The 21,252-nt window shown below is 39.8% G+C and overlaps 2 protein-coding genes across 2 annotated transcripts; both read right to left on the bottom strand.

Annotated features, from left to right (window-relative positions):
* Positions 1-5,699: 5,699 nt before the first annotated feature.
* Positions 5,700-8,370, bottom strand: LOC103704576 (zinc finger protein ZAT1-like). Its single transcript, XM_008787930.4, has one exon. It carries the CDS (start codon positions 7,790-7,792, stop codon positions 6,305-6,307), a length of 1,488 nt encoding a protein of 495 aa, XP_008786152.2. The 5' UTR covers positions 7,793-8,370; the 3' UTR covers positions 5,700-6,304.
* Positions 8,371-14,815: 6,445 nt separating this feature from the next.
* Positions 14,816-17,944, bottom strand: LOC103704461 (UDP-glucose 6-dehydrogenase 4). Its single transcript, XM_008787743.4, has 2 exons — positions 17,782-17,944; positions 14,816-16,578 (listed from the first exon to the last, which is right to left on the bottom strand). Exon 2 carries the CDS (start codon positions 16,554-16,556, stop codon positions 15,111-15,113), a length of 1,446 nt encoding a protein of 481 aa, XP_008785965.2. The 5' UTR covers positions 16,557-16,578; positions 17,782-17,944; the 3' UTR covers positions 14,816-15,110.
* Positions 17,945-21,252: the final 3,308 nt, after the last annotated feature.

Raw genomic sequence — 21,252 nt, forward strand, 5'->3', positions numbered from 1 at the left:
ATAATTTGGTTCAAAATGAGAGGGTTCAAAATGAGATGGTTAATATGAAGGATTTACCAGATAAGTAGCTGTAAATGTAGCAGTCAGGAGAAGGGCCGTGTGTAGTTTTTTGAAAGTTTCGGGATCCAAGTGTTATTATTGTAAACTTATAGGGTCTATTTCTAATATTTTAATAATACAATGAATGGGAATGTTTGCTTTTGGGACTAAGTACGTTGTTATCTCTCATATCTAAAGATAAGAATGACGTGTCATAACTTTTCTAATATCATGGAAACACTAGCAAGTTCAGGTTGCTTTTGAAGTTCAAATATATATGCAATAAACTTTTGGAGGGATTAAGTATTACTATTATAAACTTTTGGGGTCTAATTAGTGTTACTACAGTAAACTTTTAGGGTATGTATGTTACTATTGTAAACTTTTAGGGTCTGTATGTTACTATTGTAAATTTTTAGGGTATGTGTATAATAACCTAAGAATGTAGTGGATGAAAATTTTTGACATCTAGTGCTAGCTATGTCATATTTATAAAGCTTTTCATATAATAAAATCACATTTCAGCTGCTAAAGCTGATATTTAAGGGTACTAACCAGCTCAAATTTGAGTAGAATCAAATTTCTTAATTTAGTATATCTCTACCCTATGAAGGGAAGAGGCATGAATTCTCCATCTACAGTTCTTCTTACACACTGCAGTGACTCTAGCCCTCTCATTATGTTTCTAAACATAGTCAAAGCCCTCCTGTATTGAATATTGCCGCAATGCCTTTCTAAACAAATGCATTGAAGAAAAAAACATGTTTATCTTCAATTGAATAGGCCTGCCAAAATTGGTTTCCTCATTGAACTTTAGAAACCGAGAATGCTCTAAAGCTTCTTCTTTTGAAGAGCTACCTAAGCTTCTAACCTCATCGCTATTAGATAACTCAGCTTCCCTACCAATCAACTCATCATCTGCTTGTCTAATTATTGTAGTAACTAATAGACCCACCCACATGCTGCATCATGGGGGCGAAATGAAAGGAACCCCCATGGTGGATCTCCAAAGTGAAAAGCTTAAAGCCATGCTATATTCATAGAAAAACAATGTTAATAGACATGGAAACTATGTGGTCATGTGGTGATAAAGCCATAAAGTCTAACATAAACAATCATATGGTCCCCAATCATGTCGTTATGAAATTATGAACTCAACCGAGGGGTATGTTTAAGCAAAAGTTAACTTATTGTGTGGTACCATATAGCACTGTAGATTGATGTTACTTAAACTAACAGCACATTGGCTAAGAAATCTTAGAAAGATACTATCTAGATTATGCAACTTTTGAGGCATAGTCCCACCTTATGGACCTCTGACATTCCAAAGGATGGAGGTAATATTATGTTGTAGAGATTGTGGTCCCTGCAGGTTCTTATTTGTTAAAAGAGTGCGACAAAGATAGGACTTTTCTGCCGCCCTTTGAATAAGAATGGATAATAACTTTGAAGACAGGGTTCAAATTTTTTATATCATTATATATTCAATCTAACTAAATGACACACTTAGCAATATTCAAATAAAAATACACATAACCCTAGAATCCACTTATCTATTTGATGGTTCAGGGGATAGCCTCTGACTTGAGCATACTGATACACCAATAGGGTACGACTTCTACCTCGTTTGTACAAATGGAAAGAGTGGAAGGAGGGTAGCAGTTGGAGGGGGGATGGGAGGGCCGACGTCGAAATGGACGAGGTGAAGGAAATAAGAGCGAACGGAGATGGAAGAGGGTTTAGTCGGATGGAGAGGATTGTGCGTTGGATGCCCGGTCAAAATGGAGCAGGAAAGGTGAGGGATAGCTTCGAAGCCTGGACAGAATAGAGAAAGAAAAGATGGTAGGTATGAACTAAGGATTAGTGGGGTGTTCGGCAGTTTTTCTCCTAAATCACATTTTAACACAAGAGAGTAAATTAGTAATTTCTCACATAAACAATGTTAGAACTCTAGTGGATGGCCGGAGCATATTGCAACCAATTCATAACTTTTGAGGTCTAACTAAAAAAAATTAAAAATTTTGGAGTATGAGTGCAAATCGCAAAAAGTTGAAGAAGTGTCTCTATAATTTACCTAATAGCTATCGCAGGATGATAATTTGGTGAGCATGGATAGCATGGGCGGTAACAATGGATGCCACAAATAGTTCCATGACTTTTCCATATGCTATGGACATGACACAATGATTTGGTACAGATTTGCAAGGATAATTACATGCAAATAGTCTAGGAGATTAAGTTGGCGGAGAAGTTTTTTTTAACTAATTAGAGTGCATTATGTAAATGCATGTGCAATTGTTAATTGGGACCTGACAGACTGATGATACACTCCCTGCTTAGCAAAAGAGATTCTTGGTTTAAATCTTAGATGATGCATCTCTGGGTATCTGGCCTACGTAATCAATTTCAAGTATGTCACATTGATACATGCACATGTCACTGGAGAAAGTCATACGCAAATGCATTTTGACATTAATGAGCACTAGGGAGCATGAAGGGTCATCCATTACCTCTCATGAATCATGCCCTCATCTTGTATGTCACAATTAGAAGGGGTGCAATTCAGGGGGATTGCTTGATTTCGATCGCACCCCGACAGCATCTATTGCAATCTAGATGTATTATCTTGGCATCATGGTGATTATTTTCGACATGCGAAAGCCATCTACACATAAATGAGCCCTAAAAGCTTCTTTAATGACATATTATTTTATCAAATACATGCAAAGCATGCAAATGGAGAGGGTTTTGGAATGATTTCTCTCTCACGTAGGTAGTTGGCACCCTTCTCTTCAAGCAAGGATTCTCGGATTCCAGCATGTGTTGTGGCAAATAACTACGGTGTTCAGAAAAAAAACGAAATGTAGGGCAATGAAGGAGTTTCCAATTTTGCATACATATGTAATCAATAAGTTCTGCTGTTCCAAAGACGAAAAACCTTTAGTTCAAAAGAATGAACATTAGGATGGTCCATTTGAACATTAGGAAATCATATGTTATAGACAAGGAAAAATATGTCGAAAAATGGTAGGATGAAGATTGTTTCGACAAAATGCGATGTGTTATTAACATGCATGATGCATGCATGTATATGTAGTTAAAGAATATGATTTAGCTGATGTCTAGATATGGTCAAGTCCAGATGTTCATGAGCACTAGGGGTGTATCTAGTCAGCATATAGATGCAATTATTCCTAGATGCGCCAAAAATAATTTCCATAGGTAAATGATGTCCACAGCTCCTTTATCTCTAAAGGGGTCGAATCTAATGCATATCTATCCTCCAAATCAAGAGAATCTTGGTGTTATTTCATGTCTATATATTCATTATTTGCCTAATTATGTAGGATAATTGCTTATTACCAAGATTTTGAAATAAGAGTCAGTAATGAGCAAAATGCAAAGTAGTAAAGGAGTTCTAATTTTGTATTTGCTATGATTAAGCAATCTGAAAGGTCCACACACACACAGAGACATACATATCTATATACATATGAGAATCCTTTGGTGCAAAAAGGATAGGATGATCAGACCATCAGTGGCCCATCAGGTCAGTAAGATCTAGAACCAGGTGGCTTTAGCAGAGATCAGGCTTGCTTCTGAAAGCAATGTCCACATTGCACTGCTGCATAATATTCTTGTAAGATTATGATAGCTAGATCTAAATGCAAGACTGGAAGAAAGCTTAATTATTGGCTGAGAGATCCACTTCACCAGGCCCACAATACTCTGGTTGTCTATGGTTGTAGATGGCCCATCTCGGCGACTTTTCGAACAATCTAGTCCATTCAGTCCACTCTATTCCGGTGACCAAGAGGGTGCTTAGTGTCAAAGTCCCACACTGACTAATAAAAAAGGTGCCAACCATATTGGGTTATTAGCTTGATCCAGTCCTTCTCTCCCGATAGCTTAAGTTTTTGGACTATAAGTCTGTGACAAGTAGTATAAAAGCTAGGCACATTGTGCGTCAAAACTTTTATTAGCTATGTGGGCTTCTTGCTAAAAGATGCAGGGGTCGAGCATGACTTAGACCATGGGTGGCTCTTCCTCTCTCGAGGAGGAGCTAATTGTGATGAGGGCATCACAAGATTGGATGGGAGAGACTGTCAAAGCTCAACATTGACTAATAAAAAGGATGTCACATAGGTTTATTAACTTAGGCCGACATGCCTAACTTGGATAAATGAACTGCTCTCTGGCCTAAAGAACTAGACAAGATCTGAGCTCAGCCCAATATTTACTTACCTCAATATAAGACCGCACGAAGCGGTAGAATCAGCACACCAACATTAGGTTTGAGAATGGAGGCATGGCGAAGATGGGAAGATATAATGACAGAAAACAAACCATTATGCTCTGTATATTGTCTATGTTTAGAAGATGCCATCATGAATCGAAGACTATAAAACCATTTCTTTCCTCAACATTTAAAAATGGAAGACAGTAGACCACATCCAATCATATCCTACCAAACACAACCCATATCCCCATCAGATTTTCCATAATTCTAATCAGATCAAGCTAATATCACCACAGCTAGCAAATCTTAATACAGCAGCAGTACAGCACTGAATCTAGGGTGAATTTCACCATATAATTCTTGTTTACTGTAAGATGGATATGGTCATTCATGCAGCATACATACCTTGTCATTCTAGAAATATGTTAATCCTATATATCAATTAGATGCATTTAGACATGACCTGGGTTTGTGAAGAGAGTACAGAGTAGGGAAGGCAAGTACTCTCATGAAGGGATACGCTTCCCAAGGCCAGCAAGTCAAAAAGACAAGGACTCACGGTAAAGATATGCGCCAAGAACTGTTGTTCCTACTTGTTTTAAAGCATGGAAAGGAAAAAAAGACACCCACATTGATAAGGGAGATGGGTTGTCATCCGTTTTGGTGGACAAGTGAGAAGCCAACTTGGGATCACATGCCATCGTAGTATTATTAAATTACATGAAAGAGAGAGAAAGAGATAGGCCATTAGCCATGGTTGCTGATAGATTTCACAATCCAATCATTCCCACCCCAACTCAAAAGCTTCCTCAAACCTCTGCCCTCAGCTATTGGTTACTGGTAAAGCTAGTTGTTTGGAGCATTTGCTTTTGTGTTCACTCACAATTCCATAGTTCACGGTCTCAGCAAAATGCCAGACCAGATTTCCTCCACTATTTCTCAGATCTTAGCTTGCAATGGTAAAGCAAGATCAAGGATAGTGACAGAATGTAATAATATTTTAAGCATGGTAAACTTTAGGAAAGATATTCACTGTGCAGTTTGTTCTGAAGCCTTAAAAGGATTGGTAATCATAAAAATTGCAGAAAAGCTAATCAAGATGTTTGCTGCTTTCCGTTCAATTCTCTCAATTCATGAGAACAACAAGGTTTGATGCAGCTGAGAGTGAGATATTATCAAGAAAAATAATCAATAGTTGCAGAACTAACACTGAGAGACAATAAACTACTCAGATTGCAATCTTTTTTTCCAAAAGAATTAAATTCTCACCTGGGACAGACAGTATCGGCTCAATTCTCAGATGATCAGATCATTTCCATGACTTCACTATAGAACAGGCAGAGCAATTTGGCCAAAAGGGATACTAACATTGAAATGCTGAACAACTTCCTTCAAATAGATATGGTGGAAAACACGCACACACACAAAAAAATATATATTATATTCACCAAGAACAGGCTGTTCATAGAAGAAGCTACTGAGAACGCCTGCATGAAAATTCTTGACATTTTTTGTCCACATTGCAATCATATCAACTATACACCGCACCACAAATTCCAGGGTGCCGTTCTTAGCTAGTGACCGATATAATGCAGAGTGAGCTGAGAAAAAATGTTCAATTTTGCTGATGAACTTCTAAACAAGACCCAATCATGATTTTCCTTTCAAAAAAAAAAAAAAACCAAAAACAACAACAAAAAGAGCCATCCAGTTTGCATCAGTAGAAGTTTTACTGATGGAGTATCAAACTAATCAAATCAGCAATGTCAAGTGCTGCCAACCACTGGCCTCCATTGGCACTTCAATCAGCTCTTGTATTGTGATCATTGTAACGAAGTTTTATTATAAGATCCAATGAAGAGAGGAAGAAAAGGAGCTTAAAAGGCTTTGAGTAGTCTACTTTGAAACTGAGCAGTAAGCAGCAAATGGAGCTGTTACCTGAACATTGATCTGAAAGAATGGATGCAGCAGGAATTCATCAGCTCTCTGAAGAACCTGCACACTCCTCCAACCTCCCCATCCCCATCAATTGGAGATCACACCAACCAGAGGCTCGTGCTTGAGGCTGCTTCCAGCCCACCATGACTGCATCTCAGCACTCCCATTGGCACTGTTAAAATCTTCATCGACGGGAGCCGGGAGGTTGAGGTCGAGCAAGTCGGGCATCTCCAGAGGCTGCTGCTGAGTTACAATGGTCTGACGGCGAGCTGCATCGCCTCTGTCATTGGCGTTCATGACCAAATGAGCTCTCTTGTGACCCCCCAATGCCTGGCCTGAAGCGAAGACCTTGCCGCAGAGCAGGCACTCATGGCCCTTGGCCTTCTTCGGCGATCCATTGGCGGCTTCAATGCCCACACCTTGGCCGTCCATCTCCTCGGCCGCTGCCTGATCAACAGAAGCATCGGCCTCCAAGCTGTTCTCACTGCCGGAGCATCCCTTCGTCCTCTTGTGGCTCGCCCGGTGGCCACCGAGGGCTTGGTAGGAGTGGAAGGTCTTGTTGCAGGTCGTGCACTGGAATCGGCTCCTCCTCTCGGAAGCCTTATCAAAAACGCCATGGGAAGCATCGAGCCTGTACCTTTCAATAGAATCCATGCCAAATTGAGCATCGGAAAGATCGAATCTTTGCTTCTCAATCGCGAATTCGCTTCCATCAAATCTGGGATTCAGCCCCGATTCAGAAACGGCAGAATTCAGATCGTTCTTCTTCGAGCTATCCTTCTTTGATTCTTCATCGAAGTCCTCAGGCTCATCAGCGTCGGAATTACAGACCTTGGGCTTCTTAAATTCATTATCCCCGACAAACCAATCATCGGAAGCTTCAGATTCCACCCTCTTGAACCCACTCCTCCAACACCCCCCGCTTCTTGGAACAAAATCCCCATCCCCTTCGCCAATTCCCCTCCCCTCAAAGACCACAGAATTCTTATCAGAAGACTCGGTGAACGAATGAATTCCACCAGCGCCGCCGCCGCCTCCACAGTACCAGGCATCCCTCGACAGCATCATAAGGCTTATAGCTCCATCCTCCTCCTCCCTCTCGTACTCCGACACCGAGGAAGAACTCGCAGCAATCGCCGCCACCATCCTTCTCGATCCTCGCCTCCTCCTCGGCACCGCCACCGCCGCAGCCTCACCCTCCGACTGCCCGCCATTGCTCCAAGAACCCTCCTGCTCTTCTCTCTCCTCTGAAGCCGGGCACACCCTCTCAGAGTGGCACCTCATGTGCCCAAACAGAGCTCTCCAGGACGGGAACTCCTTGCCGCACTCCCGGCACTGCTTCTCACCATCATCGCTAGTACAATCCGATATCCGCCACGTCTTCTTGGGTTTCTCCCTCAGTCCATAGCCGGCTCCTCTAATGCTTGGCGCCGCCCTCTCCTGGCCGTTGTTCTCGGAGCTCCCGGCCACCGCCATGCGGAAGTGTGACCTCATGTGGCCCCCCAGCGATCGGCCCGACGGGAAGCTCTTCCGGCACACCTTGCACCGATGCTTCTGCAATCTCTCTCCTTCCATCTAAAACCAGGGGACCAAAACCGACCACCGAAAAGAAAGACAAGACAAAAGAAGAGGTCAAAGAAAGGCTTAGAAGAAGCCCAAAGATAGCCTCAGATCTTGAGACTTTGGACTCCAACTAAGCTCTGCTCTCTCTTTATATCTAACTGTGGAGTAAGAAGATTAAAGAGAGAAAGAAAGAGTGGTTGTTTTCTCTCGCTCGCTCTCGCTCTCGCTCTCTTTCTGTGTTGTTTTATTTGGGGTTCTTCTGGGGGCCATGGATGGGAAGAGAAAGCCATGCATGGAAGCAAAGTGCAAAGAGGAAAGAGAGAGAGCGAGAGGAGAACGGCAAAGCTACGCGGCACGTGTACTCAAACTGAGGATCCTGAAGCCACCTGATCAGACGGCTATAATAGTGCCACGTAGGACAGGCGAGCATCTCTAGGGGGATGGAGACAGTGTGCTGCAAAACTAACTGCCCCTAACTATTCGTTCCATTGTCGTGCTCCTCTAGCCCCCCCCCGGATCCGCCCTGTGGGCAGGATCCCCTGTTTAGCCCCGTACATAGAACATCTAAATTAATAGTTTTCTATTTTGGGTTATGTGTCGATCAGTGGTTTGATGTTTCCCGTGTTTTGTGTCTGGTGGGTGGCCTACCGGAGAAGCCTCCATCGTTATTCCTTTGAGGTTATCCTTTTATTCTAGGGTGTGCTATGTCTCTAGATAAAATGGGAAGCATACTGGGAAAAAAAAAAAACAGGGAAAGGTCAAAATGGGGCCATATTTGGAAATTTCTTGGCCAAAGGTTCTTTTTGGGTAACGTTAAGTGGACGAAGTCAACTAGGGCATTGTACATTTGTTGGCTGTTGATTTGTGGGTCAAGGACATGGTTGGTATTCTTCTTGTAAAGATTTTTTTTTTTTTCTTCCAATGATGAAATATATCAGTAGAGTTCGATCTATTTTGATTTTGGCCAGGTTTCAATTTGATGCCAACTCCTTCACTAAAGTTTGGTGTCGGACATTTGATACTCTGTGACTCTTTGAATTTTCAGCTCATATGATGCAAAATTAAGGCAGGATTTGATACAAGAAATCATTTATATATGCAAATGAATTAGTCAAATCGGACTAAATTCCCAAATCCAAATTTTTTTTTTTGGAGCAAATATTTTTCTTTTTTTGGTTGAATAGAAAACATTAAGTGATACATGAGAATCAAAGACGTTTTTAAGTTAATAATTGATTGCTCTTAAGAAATATAAAAATAAATGCACCATTCAATGCTGCAGGGTGCATAGGAGTTACTTCATGCTATATTTTGTAACATTTAACATAGATCCCCAAAAAAAATATCTGGATGGTGTTGTAATGGCTATTTGTTCTTCTTACCTTCTATCTAAGGGGACCAGGTTTTGTGCCATAGATTTGAGGGAAGAAAAAGGATTCATATGAAGATTTACCAATGCGAGAGGATGTAACCCTGCTAACTTTTTGAAGCGACGCTTGGAATAACTTATGTATCCTCCTCAATCCTCATCACATCATGGATGCACTCCTCTTTCTTAATAAATAAATGCACACCTAATTGTGTCCATTTATTCTTGGACATTGTATACAATAATCGACCAGAGAAGAAAAACCTGGGAATGTACACATCAATGAAGGAGAATATCCTTCTAGGCATTGGTTTCCAATATCCTAATGGCAACATATTATTGCATGCCATAATCACAGAGTGGGAGTGGCATTATGTTCTATATTTGCTTATCTTATTCCATTCATTTCTGCCCTTCTGATGGATTCACTGTTATGGTCTCCATCCAGGGGAATGAGCATCAGAGGATGCAGAGCAAAGTAAATGCCAATGTCACCACCAGGACATTCAATTGGGTTACTTAAAAAAACATTAGGTTGGAAAAAAGACTAAGAACTTTCTACCACTGATCCTTCAATAGACATAGGAACTCTTTCCTCAGCAAAGAGTATGCTGCTGACATCAAATATGGGTAAAGTGAGCCAGGAATCTTCCTCTTAAATCTTTTTAAGTTAGTTGAGCTGTTTGGATGCTAGTTTATGCTGCTACATAATCTTCTCACCTTCTTGGTGGGTAGCAAGCATGTCCAAAACAAGCAATCGCATCGGCATAATTCCAACTCAGGCCGGCCCTCGATGCAACCAAAATGTACCATTTCACAAGCATGTCATGAACCAATGCTAATCGCTTTCGAGCTGCTTCCAAATTATCTATGCCATCTTCCACCAGCATGTTCATGTGCATTAGACCAATGATTCCTTCGTATGCGTATAGCTCTATGTAGGCGTACGAAACACCATTCAGATGTGCTCAGAAATCAGCAATGGAGTTCCAAAGTAGAGTTAATTGGATTTATTTTTGAAGAGTTATAAAATAGAAATAACCAAATGGATTCATAATTCTAGCACAAGAGAGGCTAAACAATTAGTAATACAGTACCAAATATTTCAGCAACATTAAGGCTGTAAAGTTACTGGCTTTAATTACGGAATTGGTTTGCTAGCTATTCTTTAGTTCATGTTTTTTAGATTTTGATTTGAAATTTATTAAGAGGGATATGCTTGGGTGCAAAAAAAGGTAGTTAGCAGATGGAAGGTGTAGAAATCCTTGAACTTTGAAATTATGCTTGAAATCAAAATTATTCAGTTCAAACATTGGGATCTTTTCAATATTAAAAAAAAACGAACACCTAATTAAAGAAAATAAGTTGTCCTAAAAATGATACAGAGAAAAAAAAAAGAAAACCAAGATTTCACTATGAACACAAAAAGCTAGAACTCTGTTTTAGGAAGCAAAGTCTTTTTATCTATCCTGACTATGGGGCATACATACACATAATGCCTTCTTAAGCCCTTTGAGGCACATATTTAGTCTCATGAATAAGTTTTCAAGAAACTTCACTTTGGAGCAAAGTCCCTCTAAAACTAATAGCTAAAGAGACAGCTTGGTGCCTAACCTACAAAGGTTTGGCCTCTCCTTATCCCTTGTTACAGGCCCTTGGCATGTTTGAGATGCCTACCCTTAATTAAGACAGCCAAGTCACATTTCTCACACATCCTGCCTAAAACCTGAACCCCCAACTACAACATACCATATTTCAGAAAAAGATTGAAACCAACTCTAGGACGTAGTGCATCCAACACTAATGCATGACCCACACCATGCTTATGATATTATGCTCCTTCCCACCAATGCCCTACGCTTCTTTCAATAACTGGTTCTGGCCAACCCATATTACCACTCCCCAACTCACTGGGATCTCAGTAGCTTACTGGCTCTGGAAGATCTTCCTTTGCTCCAAATGCAAGAAAAGCACCAGGGCCAAACTTGTTGGAGTAAATAGATAAACATTATGTCAAAGTTTCTGTAAGGATTATGACTGCTGCATGAGTGACAAGGCACAGTTCTACTAACATTGATGAAGAATTGGAGAATAGAGTGGATGCAGTGCAAGGAGGTGACTGATAATATATGAAACAAACTTTCGTTCTTCTCTGGAGATGCTCGAATGATGTTTCTGTTTGCGTCCGATATAAGATCATATGAACCTGTGAGAAGCCTATTAATTTTCACAGGATTAGATGAGATCCACAATGAGCAAATGTGAAAAGATAATCTTTACCGATCATTGTACTACCATTATCGAGACAAGCATGCAAATGCATGACTTGGAAATTATAACCGAAGCCACACTCCAGCTCTGCAAGTTATGGATTTTAAAGTGAACAGAAATGACTGCCGAGTGTGAGCTTTTTTATATGGATTCACTAGTATTTACCTACGCTCTTACTGCCATGAAGGTTGAGCTGAGTGCTCAGTGTGCCTTATTTACCAGAGCTAGTCATGTGAAAGTTGGCCAAGTGTAGCTCTTCATATGCTATTCCAAGGATAGGTACAGATGGTATAAACAAAAGGAGGTGGATGGATGGGTGTAGCCTTATGGGCAACTACAAAGTCTATCAACCCTTTATATTATAGGTTCCAAGCATAAAGGTGCATGTGTTTCCCTTGCAAATGTAATAATGGAGCATGTGTTGGTGAGCAAGATCTCACCAGCAATGCTTGGGAAATACTCAAAAAGAATCAATGGAATGCGAATGTTTATGCTACTTGGGGACCATCCTTTTTTCCTTGTTTTATGGTGGATGAGATGGTTTTGGGGAGCACCAAAGCTATCTGCTATGTTGTTTATTGCGACATCTAAGCATGGCTTGAAGCGTCAGTCATGCTAGTTCTAGTAATGTGAGCTCAACAATTCAAAACATCATGAAACTCCAACTCTCTTTCTCTCTATCAAACACACACACCAAAAAAGAAGAAAAGAAAGAAAAGAGACATTATCCCACTAAAAATGCTCGAAAAGCTCTAGGAGCCCATGGTTTGCTTACTGAAACCCTCTGTTCAAGTTTCTTGAATCTATGATTACTCTACTGCAATAGATGATGGAAGAATCCAGAGTAAATTAAGCTCCTTTATGAAGCCTAATTGACCGAAATTAATAAAGGGACAAAATGATTACTATAGCAAGAAAATTAACATTGTACCTGTGAGCAATTTTTTTCGTATGTGTTAGCAAGAATAAACAAGACTTGAAAATAAAACAATTCATGAACTTTCAATTATACAGATCATACCTATGCATAGGGAAGAGAATTGAGAATAAATAGCCAGTATGGTCACAAAAATTGAGATGAGATCTGGCTTGTTGCCAATGTCGGGGTATGCGTAACACATGTTTACATATTCATGCATGGCTACGAGGCCATAGCAGATATGAAAGCCACAACTTATTAGTCATTTTTTCATCAATTAAATTACTCAAGTTTGATGGAAACTAAAACAACGCCTTAGTGCGGCATGAGCACAACATTAATAAGCAGTTTCATGACATGAACAGAACAAACATGTGATTAATCTCTTCCTCATCCTTCTACGTAATTTAGATATATTAATCACTTTTATCTTAGGTATGTTTTTAAAGATGGGATTGATTTCATCAAGGCATCTGTTATGGATGGCGTACAGGAATGCCAAGAAAAAAAATATGTTCAGCTTTATGGCCATAAGGTGACACCTCTTTCAGGATTTTTCTAATTGCGGATATGTTTTTACTTAAGCAGTATGAAGATGAGTTGCCTTCCGAGGAACCTGACACATCTTCTGCAAAATCTAAGTTACAGAAACTGCATTTATGATACTTTAGTTCACTTAAGGGAGAGTTTTCTCCTAACTTTTCCCCTCACCAAAAAAAAAAAAAAGATATTTAGCTCACTTATGACAATTGCTAGTTCAAAAAGTATTTCTCATACTTTAACTTTCTTTGCTATACAAATATGTCCTACATATCAAATTTCATCAATTGCAAAGTGTAATATGTTTTTTTTTTCTTTTCTTTCCCTTTGTTAGGAAGAGAGAAAAACTCTGCCTAGCTATCGATATCGAGAGGAACTACTTCAGACTGTTAAGGACCATCGAACATCAGATCAAATTCTTGTTTGTTAGTCGATTAAAATGTACAGGTTGGTTACTCCACCATTTTGAAGATTGTTACTTCAGACAGAAATGTCCTTAAATGTATGACAGACGGTTTGTTTTTGTAGGAGTTTCTTGGTGAACTGATTCAACTGTTTGTCATCATATTTCGTTTGATTGCTAATGTGCTTTTTTGTCTTTTTTTCATGTGGAATATGTTAGTGTTGTGATGGAAGATGAGGTAAACGAGATAACACTTTCAAGTTTCAACAGATATCTTATTTGGTTTGGTGAAGGTAAACTTTGGTCATTCTTGAAATTTATATGTTATTTGGCAGTGTACACCAGATATTTGTACATATTTAGTTTCTTACGAGTTTGCTCGTAAAGTTTTGAATAGATTGCCAGTTCTGAACAGTCCTCATACATTAAGACTGCAAATATCCAAGTAAATCCACTCTCCAACTTCAATCCTTAAAATGCCTTCGCTAATACAAAGGAAGGTGCTACACTCATCCTGCACCCTCAAATTAGATGATCCAGAGAGCAAGGGAAATTTAAATATGTACTTCTATCTGGAAGACTTTGTGGATAGAATGCATGGTGGTATTCAAGGAAGAAGACCATAAAAACCTACGAAGTTTGCTTGCCTCAACATCTGAACTACATGGTATTGGCTTCTATAAAAGTTAGCTTGTCTTAACATCTATACTACATGTTATTAGCGGCAATTTATGACTCGATCCATCAACCCAACCCATGAACAACCTAATTTAAGTAGGTTTGGATTTGACATAAACGAATTTGACTCGTAAACATGTTTATTAAATGGCTTAGATTTAGATTTAAACTTTTGGCATATTTAATCCGTTTTAACCCATTTAATAATTAGATCGAATTATGACTCTACCCTTAAAATATATTTAAAATCTGTTTGAAACTTGCTTAACCTATTTCTAACCTATTTAACCCAACTTACTTAACCTGTTTAAATCCATTTACTTCATTAAAAACCCATCTAACTCATTTAACTTGTTTAATAAATGGGTTATATGGGTCGGGTCCGGTTACGTGTTTAATAAATAAGTCGGATTCAAATTTAAAATTTTGACTTGTTTAATAAACAGGATAGATTTGGATTGATAAATTTTTAATCTGATCCATATCTGTTTCGACCCAATTGCCAACTAACAGAGTCCCAGCAGGGAATACAGCAGCTTTATGCAAGAAGCTCATTCAAAATAGAGGTAGACATTAAGATTCTTTCTTACCATTTTGCTACATCACAATATCCTTTCGTATAAGCAAAGAAGTTTCATGTGCGTCCCATGGCACCATGGAACTCATAACCAGGAACCTTCTAAGCTCAGTCCCGGTTTGGATTAGACGACCTTTTTACTCGGGGTAGAAGTTGCTGATTCAATGACAATGCCACTCTACACTTGTAATGAAACTTGAAGCTGGCATTCGGAAATGTATGCCGATGGTTGATGTTGCCATAAATGACAGAAGTTGGAACTCTTGCAATCATATTTCATAATTTCATAAGAGGCAGGAAAGATGTATACTAATAGATGAAGTTTCAACTCAGAATTCCTCAAATGTAACAAGAGAAAAATGCACATTAAGTATAATTAAGAGTAAAGCAGCAGATAAACATGAAAATCCCCGCCATATTCTAGTTAATTATAACCCAGAAAACAATAAAAACCATAAAAAATACCAACTCGGCCGAACTGTAAACAATCATCAGTATGAACTGACACTGCATGCACCAACTGGGTTCCATCGGATCTCACTACTTCCTCTGCCTATCTGCAGCAGTCCTCCATCAGGCAACAGCAGGCAAATCCTTGAGCCATGGATCCAGTGGCTTCCCAATCGAGTACACAATGAATCCAATCTCCCTAAGCTTCTCTGGATCGACCACATTGCGCCCATCAAATACAAAAGCTGGCTTCTGCATGTTCTCGTGGATCCGCTGATAGTCTAGAGACTTAAACTCATCCCACTCAGTCAGAATGCAGACGCCATGTGCTCCCTTGGTGGCCTCATAAGCATCCCATGTCACAGACACCTGCTGCTTCACCGCCGTCGGACTCATCGGCTGCAGGTGGATTGGGTGGTCCCAGTCGAACTTGTTCATTGCGAGGTCGCGTTGGATCTGGTCCTCAGTCACCTGTGGATCATAGATGCTAATTGTGGCCTTGTCCCCCAAGAGACCCTTGCAGACATCAATTGCAGGAGTCTCCCTTGTGTCGCCGGTGTCTTTCTTGAATGCAAACCCGAGCACAGCAATCTTCTTGCCGGATACGGTATTGAACATGGAGGACACAACCCGGTTCACAAACCGGCTCTTCTGGTAGTCATTGATCTTGATGACCTGCTTCCAGTAGTCAGCCACCTCAGGCAGACCATTGCACTCACAGATGTAGACCAGATTAAGGATGTCCTTTTGGAAGCAGGAGCCTCCGAACCCTACACTGGCATTTAAGAATTTAGGACCAATCCTTGAGTCCTTCCCCACAGAATAGGCCACCTCTGACACATTCGCCCCGGTGGCCTCGCAGAGTGCGGAAATGGCATTGACAGAGGAGATCCTTTGTGCCAAGAAGGCATTTGCTGCAAGCTTCGACAGCTCTGCGGACCACAGGTTGGTCGTTATAATCCGATCCTCAGGCACCCAATGGGCATAAACATCTTTTAGTGCCTGAACAGCCTTCTGGCCCCCCGGAGTCTCCCGGCCGCCAATAAGTACCCGATCAGGATTGAGCAAGTCCTGGATTGCTGTACCCTCTGCAAGGAACTCTGGGTTGGAGAGGATCTGGTAGTTGATTCCTTTGCTGTTGTGGGTTAGAATCTTCTCGATGGCCTCAGCAGTCTTGACTGGGACCGTGGATTTCTCGACCACAATCTTGTCGGACTTGGAGACATCGGCAATCATGCGGGCAGCACTTTCCCAGTAGGTGAGGTCAGCAGCCTTCCCTGCCCCGAGGCCGCGGGTTTTGGTAGGAGTGTTCACTGAGACAAAGATGATGTCAGCCTCATAGACATGCTTCTCAACGTCAGTGCTGAAGAAGAGGTTCCTTCCGCGGCACTGCTTGACCACATCCTCGAGGCCTGGCTCGTAAATTGGAAGCTGATCGCTATTCCATGCATTGATGCGGGTGACAGAGATATCAACAACAACTACCTCAATGGTTGGGCACTTGAGGGCAATGACGGCCATGGTCGGCCCACCAACATAGCCAGCTCCAATGCAGCAGACCTTCACCATTTTTTCTTCCTAATTCTGTGACCTGTGAGTTTACAAAATGATCAAGTAACAGTGGGGAAGAGCACCAATCTGCAGTGCACTAAAGAAACATCAACAAGTTTCATTGATCTAAGATCTCCTCGTCTATTAACAGGGACAGGTAAAGTCAGCATATCGCAAACTTTCAAAAGAAAAACAATTTCAAGATCAAATCAATTTGTTTCGACACTGAAGAGCATAACTTTCCAAACCAACATGACAGAATTGGCACGCACACAAAGAAGATCATTTGTAATAATGTAACAATCTCAAAAAAAAAAAAAATCTCAATGGCTCCGAACATAATAATGTAATAATCTTAAATTATCTCCAGAACTCAATTGATCATTTGTAAGTATTCTCGATCCCAACTGCTCAATACAACTAGAAAACACAAAGAGGATCGTAACAAAAAAGAATTCGGCAATGAAAGCATAAAGGCCTGAGGAGAAAACAGGGATAAATATCTGATGCCTACAAACTATATATTATACTAGCCAGCCTTGCATACGGTCAAATCAAAAGCAGCATAATTGGAAACACATCTAATATTAAGTCCTAAAAATCTTGAGGAACAAACGAGAAACACACATCTCGTATCCCCAACTTGCTGAGAGCAACAAATTAGCAGACAGATCTGAGGAGTCACGAGGGAATCACAGAAATTGACAGATATTTAAAGCTAAAAACATAATCAATAAGGTAGAAGTTTACAACAAAAAAAAACCTGAAATTTTCCAAATCAACTTATCAATTTCTCATATCATCTTCAGATTTCGGAAAATGCAAAAAGAAAAAATGCATCCCAGATATACGTACAGCATTGAACCCGTACCTTCTAATAAAAAAAATCTGCGCTATATTTCCAAAATAACAAATCACTTAAATCATATCCACAACAAAAGAATACTCGAAACCAACAGATCTATGCATTTCCGGGTTCGATCCTTCAACCACAAATCAGATCCAAACGACACAAACAGATCTACAGGGCGAAAGAAATACCAACATGCTCATGCATCATAGATCGTGATCAGCAAAGGAAATCGATACAAAACAAAGATTACATCTTGGTAGGCCTCCAGATTAGGTCGCAGCAAAACAAAACCTTGCAAAATCCAGAGCAACGACGACTTCAAAAGATCGAATTATCTAAACACCAGATCAGAGCACAAGGCTAATCTCAGAGACCAGATCGGAAAATTACCTTCTGACCTGCTTCCACTCCAACTGCACCAAACACGAGGGGGTCAGAGAAAGGGAGAGAGAAAAAATCTAAGCGAGGGGGAGGGGAGGAGAGAAGAACAGCTCTTGACACAGGGAAGAAGTGTGACCTTGCCCTTCCTTTAAATACGCGCAAAAAAAGGTCGGATGCAAGAGCCGAGCTGGACAATTTCAACGCGTTTTCTCAGAACTCTGCGAGCGAGCGAATAGATTTTAAAAAAAGTCGGCAGCGTATTCCATGTTCCAAAGGTACCCGGTATCCGTATAAATTTTTTTGTTACTAAAAATATAAGCTGGGTTACTTTAATCCCAACTCGTCTGTCATTAAAATTATAAGTAATATGGTTCACCGTAAAAAGCAACAAATCAGGCCTTATATTCTGATCCACACTCAAACAGTGAGAGATCATTTGGGAGAGTCATGTTTCTTTTTTTTTCTCCGTCATTTTTTTTTTTTTTTTTGTTGACTCTATTGATTGCACTCATATTCGGCCAGTATGAGTTGCCATTAAAACTATAACTAATAACAACAAAGAGCGAGAGACTCTGTGGAAGAGTCATCTATTTCTTCTCCTCTCCGTTATTTTTTTTTCTAATTCTATTAGTTGTACTCATATTGGACTAGTATAAGTTACCATTAAAACTATAACTAATAACAACAAGGAATTAAGCCTTATATTCTAATCCAGACTCAAAGAGTGAGAGACTCTCTGGAGAGTCATCTGTTTCTTCTCCTCTCCATCATTTTTTTTTCTAATTTTATTAGTTGCACTCTTATTTGACTAGTATGAGACGCCATTAAAACTATAACTAATAATAACAAGGAATTAGGCCTTATATTTTAATCCATGCTCAAAGAATGAGAGACTCTCGAAAAGAGTCATCTGTTTCTTCTCCCCTCCATCATTTTTTTTTATAATTCTATTAGTTGCACTCATATTCGAGTAGTATAAGTCACTATTAAAACTATAACTAATAATAACAAGGAATTAGGCCTTATTTTAATCCATACTCAAAGAATGAGACACTCTCAAGAAGAGTCATCTGTTTCTTCTCCTCTCCATAACATTTTTTCTAATTTTATTAGTTGCACTCATATTCGACCATTTTGAGTCACCGTTAAAACAATAACTAATAATAACAAGGAATTAGGCCTTATATTCTAATCCAAACTCAAAACACGCATGAGAGACTCTCTGAAAGAGCCATCTGTTTCTTCTCCTCTGCGTCATTTTCTTTTTCTAATTTCACTAGTTCCACTGATGCACGTCCAGTGCAAGTCTCCGTTATATTTAAAAAAAAAACAGTGCACTAATCATAATGTAACAATTTATGTGAATTTTTTTTTGCAAAACGAAGACCAGTTCTTGCGGTGATACACGGACCGGAGTTAAAATTTTTTTGAAAGATTCAATCGCTGGAGTACCCAAAAGTTCACTGCATCAATAAAATCTTATCTTATTCCCCTGGTATGCACACCAACCAAGACCAGGGGCGAAAAGAAAACTCCTCACGGTAAACTTTCGATTTAGCGTTGTAATTTTGACTAAGTTTTAGATATTCCAAAACCCGACTTTGTCCATAGAAAAAAAAAACCGAGAAGGATAGAAAAAGGAAAGCCAAGTGCCACAAAAATCCGATCTTTAAGGCATAAAAAGGGAGAAAAGACCACAGGCCATCACAATCTTAATCCCTAGGCCCCAGAAACCAAAATCGCCCAAATCCCAGAAAACCCAACAGATAGCAGCGATTTCCATGCAAGTTAGGGGTTTTTTTTTTGACAGGAAGATGAGATTTTTACCACGTCCGTTAGGGAAAGAGAGCGCTCGGGGAATTAAGAAATGAGAGGGCTTTGTGTGAGATCGAAGCGACAAACGGGGCGAGCTGTCGGAAAACCTAACGCCCAATAATAATTAAAGAAAAAGCGAATATAGGAGAGAAATTAAGCATGGGCGACGTGGGGGATGGGAAAAAGCAACCAAATCGGCCCATTTTTTGATCGAAACGGACACTGCAAGAAGAATACTAGAGAAGATCGAAGCAAAAGGGGAAAAGAGAGAGAAGAGGATGATACCCTTCGCTTTCAAACCTGTGATGGAGCTCAGATTAGGGTTAGGGTTAGGGTTCAGACCGTGTGAAAGGGAGTGGTGGAATAGCGGGTTCTGTTTTATCTCAACGGTAAAAAAGAATTAATGACGTTATGCTTTATTTGTGATTCTATGGGAAGGGATTAAAGGTGCATTTGGTTCTCAGCTAGATTGAAATTGAAATCCAAACGCCTCCAGCACATTTAATTTGTGATCGAAATTGAAATCTTGATCGAAATATGAATTAAATTTAGAGAATTGCAACATTTTAATTTCTTCCACCATATCGAAATGGAAACAGCTATCTATCAGAATATGAGTCATTCATTCTCATTTCCATTTCAGAGTCCAATTCATTCGTACCAAACATATCTTAAATGATTTAAACATGCGCTAGATTTACTATGAGGGATGAGTTCTTCTGCTCCCCTTTTGTGCACCCTGTATGTCAACCATTTAATCTAGCACAAGGAGGTGGTGAAGATGGACAACGCTGGTCACAGCCATCTCCACCCAATCTCTCACAAAGACACTTGCAACCTTGAGAATTCCTGCGCTTAGGAGTGCACAAGGCTACGTGTTGACGTGGTAGGTTGTGATATCTCTAGAATGAGTCAATTATCACATGCAATTAATCAACAGCCTCATGAGCATATATTTGTATACAAAGTTGCACTACACAACATGGTATCTTTAGTTAATCAGCTCGGAGGTATTCTCGAGTTGACTATATCTGCTGGTAGACTTGGCCATTGGTCTAATTTCATATTGATTGAGATAGAACATTGAGTCGAGCTTACTTTAGTTTTTACTGCTTAGCTCGAAATCAATGGCGAAGAGAAATCTAAGATTTTAGAGTAACATGAATTAATATGTATAGTTTTCTTTATCAAACTGCTTGATGATAGCCTGTACGGTGTCGAATTAAAGTTTCTATATTGAGGGGTATTGTGAAAGTTGCATTAATAAGTAACGTTAATTTATTTGTGAGATTCATAGAAACCTCACCTAGCCATGCAAATGATATGAAACTCGACATTAATCATGTAACATTCTCATGAGAAATTTATGTCTATTCTTCATCATTTCATCAAGACAGTAGAATTGAAGTTAAGCACCATTTCACACTCACTTTTCCATATGTTTGTTTTGTTTAGCCACCTACCATTAATTGATGGAGCCCACTTGATCGAACAAGTGGATAATTTAACAAATAATTTAACAAAAATTGGACCCAATCTAAATTTCAGGTCAGGTCTAGTTTTTGTGCTTTTCAATCCAATTTGACCTAATCTGACCTATGTATCATTTGGATTTATTTTGGATCAACCAAAATCGAACACAACCCGATCTGAACTGACTCCAAA

This window comes from Phoenix dactylifera, unplaced genomic scaffold, assembly GCF_009389715.1.
Source record: "Phoenix dactylifera cultivar Barhee BC4 unplaced genomic scaffold, palm_55x_up_171113_PBpolish2nd_filt_p 000007F, whole genome shotgun sequence".
Lineage (NCBI taxonomy): Eukaryota > Viridiplantae > Streptophyta > Magnoliopsida > Arecales > Arecaceae > Phoenix > Phoenix dactylifera.